Genomic DNA, 10,609 nt, shown 5'->3' with positions numbered 1-10,609 from the left:
GGTTCCAACATCTCCTGCAGACACCAACCGTTAAACATGCATTGGATCCGTTCAGATGTTTTTGTGGCTTGCCCAGTTAGCGCCTAACCAGCGATATGCTCCGTTCAAGTTGGCAATTGGACGCAGTCGAAGTTTGAGTTTCTTATGCTGATCAGTTTCGTAAGGCGCATCTAGACGTACTACTCCGTACTAACAACAATTCAGTAGCGAATCCGAATCTGAATTGAACAAGACCTACTCCCGTCTATGTCACAGTTTCTAGCTACCTACCAGCCAAGCTACCTTAGGTACCCAGGCAAAAGTGCCGATCAATGCAACATCTGATTGACTCGGATAATTTCGGTTTTTTCTCCGTTCTTTTCATAATTCGATAGTACCTCTTAACGCTCGGTCAGTCTGGCAACTTTCCACTATAATCGACTCCGTCCGTGGGCCTGAAACCCAAACCATACCGCGCGTCCTGGATAGCGGTTTTGCGGGCGACCCGGCGCAAGTGGGAAAATCTGGGCTGTGTTGCTGTTAAAAGGGAAAAAAAAATGCAGGGATGCTGATTACTGTCGTGAGTGAGCACTGCCATCGCAATACTCGCTCGCCTGGAAAACACAGCCTCTGGACCGCTGCGTTGGTTCTTGGTTCCAACCGTCGGGTTAGCCTTGGCATAAAGTTTGAATGCAGTTGGACATTCATTCATTACCATGTACCATAGTAGGTGCCCGCGACGTAAGGCAAGATAAAAAAGGATCACTGAGGCTGAGCGATACGTCACCGGATCCACTACAATGGCCCCTCCAAAATTTCATTTGATGTGCACTACGTGGCTACCTTAGCATCATGTACCTTGAAAAAGTCCTAGGTACAATACCCGGGCTTTTTTTAGGCAAGCTAGCTCGCCTAGACAGCCGTGTAAGCTGACGGGCAGGTGCCTGGAAGAACAATGAATGGGTACATGAGTCCCGAGCGGTAAAAGACTAAAGTGAGCAATTGACACATATCAAAGTGATGTGTTTCGGCTGCTGTAGCCATGCTACAGCAGGCCGTAGCGCACCCAAGCAAACCAAGGGGCAAGGAATCCAATTAGGCTGCTTGCTCGCCTCGTGCCGTGCCATTCGGCAGTTGGCTGCATTAAAGTTGTTTCATCTTGGTCACTCGTCGCTCAGAAGCTGTATGACTTGGCGCAACCTTGGCAAGACGCGGCTGGCCCATCACTAGGCTTAGTTAAGACATGTTCTGTCGTTGTGATAAGCCCTGAGATAAGCAGGAAAGGGAATATATACTGTACACCTCGTATACCATACGCAACGACACCCGAATAAATGGAAGAAAGGGTCCAAAAAGCAATGTGAGCAGCTATCAACACCAAAGACAGGTGCACAAATGATTTTTTTTCCCTTGACCCTAGTATAAATGATCTGTGCCCTCGAATCAGACTAGGCCTGGCAGGGTATAAAATAGTTTGTTCGTTCTGTGAATAGTCGAAGGAAGCTCGTTTCATGATCCTGTTATGATGTTCCCGGGAAAGGATTATCTTCAATGTTTTCAGTCGGACTTCTATTCTTCGCAGACCCATCTGTTGCAAGTATTACAATGTGGTCCCGGTTTCAAAGAAAATTAAATCACAGGTTTTATCTGGGTGCTGTATAACTTACCCGACAGCCCACACAAGGCGGCAGGAATTATTGAACAGGGAAAATATGTACCGATGGTGATAGTATGAATTCAGGTTTTCTTGGCAGGTTGCTCAAGTTTTATATTGCATTCCTTCAATGCAGTTACCACATTGTCGAGTCAGCCAATAAGATGGATGATTGGGATGCTCTTGAATACATTTCTTTCTGACTTCGTTTCTTTCCGGCAACGTCTGATCGCAGTTCCCCCTCGTTCCTTAATCGATTAAAACATATGTTGCAATGTGTGTGCTATGTTGACCCTTGTACCTCCAAGGACGTTTTCCTTGTTTCTTTCCATACTCCCACTTCGGCGCGTCTACTGGTCTAATTTGTACTGAGCTGGCCATCAGGATTCCCTGGTAATAGGTGTTTTCGAATCTGGAAAGTTCCATATATTTTTGAGGGAGAAACTCCCCTCCTTGATTGAAGTTGGGATTTGGACATCGCTGAAGCTTTACAGCAGGATGGTTTGACGGTACTCGCCCGAACAGTTCGAGCTAGAACTAATGTTTTGTTCTTCTGGTGGAGATGAAGATATCGTAGCGAAGCGGAAAAGGCTCATGGTGGGTCTCAACTGCCCCGCCTTCCGAGGCTCCCCGTCAAAGTGGTGTCATTATTTTTAATCCTGGTCGATCATCGACACGACCAATCTTTTGAAAGGAGATGCTGCTCTTGCCATCGTACCTCCTGGCGCGTCAACTACATACTTTGCAAATTCTGCGCAGCGCAATTGAGACTAATCACTGAACTCCCTTTTAGTCGACTCCAAGGCAATCCCACACCATTTCAGGCTTACCGATACACATCAGAACATAATGAATACCGTAAGTTAAGTCGCCACTCTATTGCCGAATGAAATCTTGTTACTAACCACGTACGGCGGTCCTAATGCAGGTCAAGTCTTTCTGGTATAGATAACTGTCTCGAACGAACTCTTCTTCCATGATACTCGCGACTGACTCGATTGCTGTATCCTCTCAGGGCCGGCTGGGGAGCTTTGTGTCTTGGTAAGCGAGCACTGTACACAACCATTTGAGCTCGATTTTCTCTCGCGCATGTTCTAATCAGAAACCAAAACAAATTAAGCTGGCGGTGGAGCATATGTATTCGCAAAGCGCAGCATCAACGCCGATCGCCAGGCCCGTTGGGACGAGCAGAAGCGCAAGCGTGCCATGATCGAGTCGCTTGAGCATTCTGACAACATCAACAACCTTAAGCCTTCGTCGAACGAATCCCACAGCGCGCCGCCGAGGACAGATACGGCTGGCTCGCCTAGTCAAGAATCGAACTCCGATCCAGCGCCGACGAGACATGCGCCAACCACCGAAGGGGAGAGGGTAGTGGAGAAGAGCAAATACGAAGCTAGTCAGCCGTTTAGGAGTATAAAAGGGGATAGGTTTTCGTGAAAGTATGAGGATCTCTCTTTGCATGAATAAGGCGATGCATTCAGAAGATATACGGTTCGGATACCATGTTCATTTGACCTAGCGGTAACAGCTGGTCTTTGCCCATAACAGTTATGTTTTGCGCGATTTGAACTTTCCAAACGGAACTAAAACGAAAGGAGAGGAAGTGGTTGTATAATATGTGGGTGTAATGCAAGTTGGAAGTCTCCCCTCGCATCAGAGGTATTTGCGATCAACAAGTGCTGCGACATATCTCTCAATACAGATCAAACGGATGGATATCCGCGTCTTGCCGAGATAGTAAAACATGTATTATATGTCAATAATCGATTATCATGACAGAGTGCGACGTTAGGCAGTCACCAATGGTTTCAAAACAAGCCTCTGTCCCTTTATGAAATCTCAATGTCTATTTGCTTCCATGTCCTCAGTTTCGGCATGCTTTTGAGTAGAATCGGAGACAGTAACTTGTCTGTATGTAGCTTGTAGCTTAGCTTCAAAACCCTTGGCTTGGCGCATAAGCCCCACAACTAAGTGTCTCTAGCGTGTGGCTAGGGTCGTTGCGCGTGTCTGAATTCTGAAGACAGCCTCACAATCCGCGCATCATCAATCAATCACACCAATCAGTCCAATTATCGAGCTTTCAAGTTTCACAATCGCATCTAGTACCCGACGAAATAACCACAATTTGAGAGGACGATTCTTTTTATTTGACAGTGCCTGTCGCAAACCACCAAAGATAGGATACGCCAAGACACTACAACCACAGGCCGACGCAGGTCCATGCCCAACATGGCGTCGCCGCAGCTTGTCATAGCGAAGGCGTCCTTCTCGGCCGTTCTCCTGCGGCCAGACCCCACGAGTTGCTCGCGAGACGAGATCGAGCACTTCCATACGCTTCTCAATACGGCCATCACGAGGTGTTCGCCAGCCAATGTTCAGGTTTGGAACTACACACATGCACACAAAGTGGGGGGAGGGACTTGAACAAAGTCCTGTTCCCCCCGACGATCTACCTTGGTGAAAGGGAGCTGCAGCTAAAAGTTGACGTTCTCTGTGCTCTTCGTCGCCGCCACAAACAGAAATGCAAGCAATGGATTCTAAGCAACCTAGCAACTTCGACAGGCCGCATGGCTGCCCTGGGGAAATACCTTGTCGCCTTGGTCGACTCGCTCAGCACGTCAACGCCAATAGCATCCGATGCCAGTACGGTGGCGAAGAAGCCGTCAATCAAGCGGCAGCGGTTACACGTCCTTTATATCATCAACGACGTGCTACACCACACGCGGAAACGACAGCATGACGATACGTTCGTCTGTGTCATCGAACCTAGCTTGTCCGCCCTGTTCAAAAGCGCTGCTTCCTTTCCCAATGCGCCCAAACATATCAAGAAACTAAATGAGCTTGTCAACCTTTGGAATAATCAGAACTACTTCCGAGATCCTGAGCTCTCGAACCAGCTGCGCGATGCAATTGCAAGCGGACAGGAGGCGGCCCCGGAAACATCTTGCGATGCACCGAACACTGACACTGGCCGCGACTCGACCAAGAAGATCTCCAAGGAGGCACCTTTCATCATGCCAGCAACACACGGCGACCCCTCTACGGCCTGGTACGATCTCCCTGCTGGAAATTGGCTCCCAGTGTTGGAGCCCAATTCGACCCGTCCGATGAATCCTGCCCTGATCAAGCCTTTACAGTTGGCTTCCGGGCCTGCCGACAAGGGCTTGGTCGACGCCGTTAGCCGCCTGCTGGCTCGTGTGGATCGCATCTATGGCAAGGACGTGCGCCTCGCAGATGACAACACCCCAGGAGAGTACCCGCCCGTGGACATAGATCAGATGGGCGAGCGCGTGGAACTGGATGAGATCACGGGTGAAGTGCTGGACGGCGAAACCTATTATGGCTGGTCACGTGCTTTTTGCAAGAAGATGAAGGCTCGGAGGCAAGGTCGGAAATCACACAATCCCAGCTCAAGGAGCAGGTCACAATCTTCCCGCAATTCCAGAAGTCTGAGTCGCGGTAGAGACCGGAGCAGGAGCCGAAGCAGTCGTTCAAGAAGCACTTCCACGCAGAATTTCAAGCGCCGTCGTGTCAGTCAGTCTCGCAGCCGAAGCCACTCCAAAGGTGGGCATAGTAATCACAATCGTGGTTATTCCTCAGAGAGGTCCCGCCGCCGATCGCGTAGCTATTCGCCATCACGATCAAGGAGCAGAGACCCTCGCCAAAGATCTCACGACGGTCCTCGTAGATCGCCTTCGCCAGGATACTCCCCACCGCCCGCAAACGCCCCTGCACTTCCTCCGCCGCCGCCGCCGCCGCCTACAGGACCTGCGTCAGGAAACTATAGCAACATGGCAGTTCCTCCGTTTCCACCTCCGCTGATACCTATGCAATTCCCTCCAATGCCCGGTATGCCAATGCCAATGCCCCAGCTGCATCAGGGCTATGGAGGCATGCAGGTACAGGGCTCAGGGCCCCCTCAGATGCCTGGTTTTCCTGGCTTATGGCCACCGCCGCCACCGCAACCCCAGTTCGGCATGCATAATCAGCAGCAGCAGCAACAGGCCTGGGCGTGGGGTGGGGCACCTATGCCACATCATCAACAACAACCATATCCCAACCAACAGCCGGGCATTGGCTACCAGAATCACGGTCGCGGCGGGGCAAATAACAATGGAGGCTTCAGGGGTAGGGGCGGTTATAGTCAGAACAGAGGCGGTCGTGGTTGGTAGCGTCTTGAATAAAAAAACTCTTATTATCAAAAGACAGCAGAGAACATGGATTTTCGTCTCATTGAAAAAGAACTTGAATTAGTTTTGTAGTCTCCGACATTGGCTCGAGCCATCCCCACCCTCTCTTCTTTTTTTTTTCCCCTCTTCTAAGCCGACAAAGGATGTTCTGAGAGATGATGCTCCGTCTAGTTAGGGTGATTCCTTGATTCGAATTGCGTTTCGCGATGAGCACAATTGTTGCTTTCCATGCCATGTATGACTTTTCAAAACTACCAAGCTGTATGAGCAGCAATATCAATGTTCCTTTTAAAGACATTTCAAACTAAAATGGGCTCGTTCGGCCATGTGATCCATGGCCAAAATAGATGAAAGGTGTCTTTTGTTTTCCACGACAACGCAAGCACTTAGGGCCAATTCATTCCTGGCGAGCCCATGGGGGCGTCTAGCTACCTCTGACCCCATTTCTGTTTCTTGCACAGCCCTGCAACTGAGCCAGCGCCTAAAAAGAAGAAAAGATAAAGCTGTACTCCTTCAACAATGATGACGATTTTGGGTATGCGTCGGAAGTCTTTTACCTTCCCCACCGCCAAGTACATAAAGCCAAACAAAGGGGGGTTATCCCTTCCGCCCGAAATCTTGCCTCAGAAGTCGAGGCACCCACGAATCCGAGAAACCAAAAGTGGAAGAACATGTAAGAAAGAGAAGTGAAAGCTGTCTATTAAGGATAATCAGGTCCAAGGCGGAGGAATATGCGGTATGGAAGTATCTTTGGCGAGCCTCCAGAGCGCGCAATGTAAGGATGGTAGATGTCAAGCACTCTCATCGCTGACTCCGATTCGAGCCCACAGAGCTCTGTCTGTCATGCATGCCTGGGCGCCGACGTTCACCATCCTGTAACTTCAAAGAGTCTAGCCGCTTTTGGTTATCGTCCGAGTGATCAACCTCGTCTAGTCTAGGCATCGGGTTCTGGGTAAGTCTGGTAGGAGGGCCAGATGGCTCGCCGGAGCCGTTTGCCTTTCTCTTGTTGGCCTGTTCTGCGATTGCTGCCCACTTCCGCTCACGCATGGCCTCCCTAGCTGCCGCACTGTTCTGCTGTTCAGTGTACTCATGAGAGCAGTCGTCGAAGAGCTGAGGATTTATCTCCATGAATAGCTTCATGGCGTTGTAAACCATGCCATGAATGGTCCTAGTCACCAATGTCAATATCAGGCCCGATCGTTGATCAAAAGACTGTAAAAACGGTTGGCCTTGCTCTTACCTGTTCCAGTGCCCCTTAGAATTCTCATACAAAGGAGCAAACATGATTGGCAGAATGATCTCAACATTGTCACTGACGAGGTTGCAAAAGTATTCGTTGTTCCAGAAGTACAGTGCCCTCTCCGCAACTTGAAAGTGCGGGCTGGCCACCGACTTTGCTAGCTGATGGAAGAGGGGCTCCTGAACTTTTGCAAACTCTGCAGGGTCCATCACCTCGAAAATGTCCTCAACCTCGTTGAGGAACATGACTTCCTTTGTACTATTGACCTTGGGCCAGTATCGCAGCAAGCCAAGCACCACCTGGATTGGGAATAGTCAGAAATCTGGAAAGACAATGACGTTGGGGAGAGGGGATGGGGGAACAAGACAAAACCAGATAACCGTGGCAAACATAACATACCTCTTCTGTAAGAGAAGCATCTTTCTCCAGGAATTGAACAATGCAATAGGCCAGCTGCGGGTGGTACATGCTCAAGCTTTTCACCTTGTGTAGGGGTATCAGTACCCTCGTTAGGAAAAGCTTGTGCTCCTCCTTCAAAGGAAGCGCGAATCCGTTGATAATAGATCCGAGAATCTCAAGAAGTTCTGCAATACCATTGAACCTCTCCGTCTCATAGGTGAATTGGAAGAAGACGTTGTTGATAGATCTTCGAATGAAGCTTCTCAGGTTGAGGAACTTGCCGTAGATCCTATGCAGCGTTGTCTTCAAAAAGTCACGTTCGCGAGGATCCTCCGAGTCGAAAAGTTCGAGAAGCTGCAGCACAAAACTGTGATCGATGTAGGCCTTTGCGATGTTGGTGTTGAAATCTTGGCTTTCGATGAACCTTAGGAAGAATTCGTACACGACCTGAATGTGCGGCCATGCAGGCTCGAGTACGGGCTCGTCTTCTTCCGGGTCGAACGCTTCACCCTGGGGATTGATCGGCGGAGGAATCTGACGGAAAAGATTCTTGGCAAACATTTCGACGACCTTGGGATACATCGGCTCTGTGATGACTTGTCGGTTGTTCGCTACGTAATCGAGTAGTTCGTGCAGCGCAAGGCGCTTGATCTCCTTGGGCTTGATATCGCCAGCAGCGTCGTTGAAGTCAAAAATGACATTGCATTGGTCGATCTTTTGCATAAAGAGATCTTGTCTGCGCTGCGGGGGCACCTCGTGGAAACCGGGGAGCTTTTCCAGCTCGCGATGTGCCGAGATGTCAAAACGAGACGAATGCTGTCGCTTGGGCGTCCGCAGGCCCTCCGGTACATCTTTAGGGGTCTGTTGGAGTCGGTCGAACATGAGAGACTTTTGTCCAGCTTTGGGGGGAGCAAGATCATGAGGCATCGTTTCGGCGGCACCAGGTGGGGGTACGTGCTACAAGACATTTTTTTTTTTGTTAGTGACACGAACAACTAGAGGTATACGAACAGAACCTAACCCGGGCCAAGGCAACATACCGGCGCGCCGCTCGGGCTGATTATTACGGTAGGCGGCAGTTGTCCGTGCCGGACAGGCGTACTTCCACCGTTCGACGCTGGCGATGATCCTCCCATTAGCCCGAACCTATCACTGCCTCCTTGGTTTTGGGTCATCGGTGGCTGACCGGAAGGGGATGCGCCCTCTGTACTATGTGGGCTTGCATTGTTGGGCGGGAGAGGCTTGTTGCGGATGTCATTCAGGGTCGAGCTCGATGACGACGGGGTGAGGACGGGACTCTGGTTAGAGCCGTCCCTCGAGGAACCGGCGGTTTGCGGCGAGGATGCGCCGTCCTTGGAGTCCTTATTCTTCTTGGAAGACTTGTTCGGGTCCTTGCCTCGCGAGAGCTGCAGGTAAACATCAGAGTTAGTATGAGGCTCGCCAATGGCAGTTTGTCGCCCAACAAATGCTTCAATGCGTCCATGATCTGAATGCGCAGGTCGGGTCAAAACAAAGTCCACAAGCTGCTACTGACAACTTTCTGGCTGAACCGCCTCATCCTGAGAAGCGACAATGTCCGGAGCTTGGCAGATTCAAAACCGCAATGAGCGCAACTCGTGTTGTCGTCAAAGCGGGGTGTAGGGAGGCAGCAGCACACGGGCAAAACAACAGCCGCAATCACAAAACGATGCAATTTTTTATCAAAGGTGGCGAGGAAAGCGGCTGGCAGTAGATGCAATTAGGATAAATAAGGCGAGCGTTAAAAGTGTTTTGATGTCCTTCTTGTCGCGGCTCAAGTTGTATGAGAACAACGCTGGCTCACTTGATTGAGGACGACACCACAGACGCGGTCGAGCTGAGATGTCGGGGCGGTGGGAGGGGCAGTTTGGGCAAGGTAAGACTGGTGGGAAGCGCCGGGTTGTGGTCCAATTGGAGGACGCTATGACTTTGCATGGGAGGGGACTGGCTGAACAGGCATTAAGGTAGAGTAGGTAGGCAGTCGGCAGGGAAGGCAGGTAGGTAGGCAAGGTGGTAGGTAGATTGGATCGGCGCAGCTCCGGAAAATTGGACCAACGCTGCCAAGCGGCTGAGATTTGCTGGGTTTCGGGTAGGTGGTATGAATGGTGAGGTGAAAGGGGGTTTTGGGGTAGATCGATCAAAGTGCTGCAACTCCAGATATGGCGACGGGTCATAGAGTGGATGGACGTGTGCACATATGCCTGTCGCTCGTTGTGGCAAGTCGAGGCCGGGACTCGGTACACACAGCCCAAGAGAGCAAGAGACAAGACACGGGCAGGAGAGGGAAAGAGGAAAAAGCGTTCCTTCATCACCACGCAAGCGCAAGGCAGGGGTTGCAAGGTGATAGATTGATTGGGGGAATAAAACAGGCGACAAATAAGAAACAAAAACCGACCTCGCGCTTCAGTTTCGAAAACATTGGCACGGTCTGTTGACCAAACGCTTAAAGGGAGAAAAACACCTTTAGTTGACGCGTGCTGTAGAATCTAATTCTGGCTTTGTGGGATGTATCTCTCGTAGGTATGTGCTCAACGAGTTGGGGGCTTTATTTTTTTGGTTCCTGGTTGAAGCCCGCGAGTGAGGAGAAGGCTGCTTGTCGCAGTTAGGGGCGGCGTATTGTGGTGGCTGAACCGGGCTTGTTTGCGGGGAGTTGCAGGGCGAACGGGACGCGGCATTCGGCAGGGTCTCGCACTACTACACACGGTGTGGTGTAATTCGCGGAGTACAGCAGCAGCACTTGATTTACTGAACAGGGCCCGACAGAGGCTTCAATAAATCAATCAATCTAACCTTGCAATTGCGCAGGGACTTGGCTCGACTCGGGTTTAATGCTGACAGCTTGCGCCCAGGACGCCAATATCGACTCTTGAAATTTCAAAGTTGTTGCTTGGTTTGTTGCTCGATTGGTCCGAAAGTTCCAAGGTAGGTAGGTACTTTGTAGCCAGGAGGCGGTGAAACGGGGCGTGGGCAAGGTTCTTGAGCCGGAGAGCAGCGGGCTTGCCAGACTGGGACGCGCTACAGCACGACACAAGGAGTATTTTGTTCCCTCGCCCGCTCCCAAGGTTCCCTAGAGAGGTAAGGTAGATACGCAGGTAGGTATGTAATCAGGCAAGGGGTAGTTAGGTG

The 10,609-nt window shown here is 50.6% G+C and overlaps 3 protein-coding genes across 3 annotated transcripts; 2 read left to right on the top strand and 1 right to left on the bottom strand.

The window, feature by feature from the left end:
- Positions 1-2,555: 2,555 nt before the first annotated feature.
- Positions 2,556-3,073, top strand: PpBr36_04500 (uncharacterized protein; the record flags this gene model as incomplete). The annotated part of the gene is made up of 3 exons (XM_029891659.1): positions 2,556-2,575; positions 2,649-2,674; positions 2,754-3,073. The coding sequence occupies 3 exons, from the start codon at positions 2,556-2,558 to the stop codon at positions 3,071-3,073; spliced, it is 366 nt and encodes a 121-aa protein (XP_029749040.1).
- Positions 3,074-3,865: 792 nt separating this feature from the next.
- On the top strand, positions 3,866-5,808 carry PpBr36_04499 (uncharacterized protein; the record flags this gene model as incomplete). The annotated part of the gene is made up of 2 exons (XM_029891658.1): positions 3,866-4,015; positions 4,156-5,808. 2 exons carry the CDS (start codon positions 3,866-3,868, stop codon positions 5,806-5,808), a joined length of 1,803 nt encoding a protein of 600 aa, XP_029750145.1.
- An 819-nt stretch (positions 5,809-6,627) lies between these two features.
- On the bottom strand, positions 6,628-9,023 carry PpBr36_04498 (uncharacterized protein; the record flags this gene model as incomplete). The annotated part of the gene is made up of 5 exons (XM_029891657.1): positions 6,628-6,994; positions 7,067-7,365; positions 7,466-8,422; positions 8,506-8,871; positions 9,000-9,023. 5 exons carry the CDS (start codon positions 9,021-9,023, stop codon positions 6,628-6,630), a joined length of 2,013 nt encoding a protein of 670 aa, XP_029750146.1.
- Between the last annotated feature and the right edge of the window lie 1,586 nt (positions 9,024-10,609).

This window comes from Pyricularia pennisetigena, chromosome 6 (assembly GCF_004337985.1).
Source record: "Pyricularia pennisetigena strain Br36 chromosome 6, whole genome shotgun sequence".
NCBI classification, from domain to species: Eukaryota; Fungi; Ascomycota; class Sordariomycetes; order Magnaporthales; family Pyriculariaceae; genus Pyricularia; species Pyricularia pennisetigena.
Note: the sequence above shows the minus strand (reverse complement) of the source record. Positions and strands in the feature narration are given on the sequence as shown.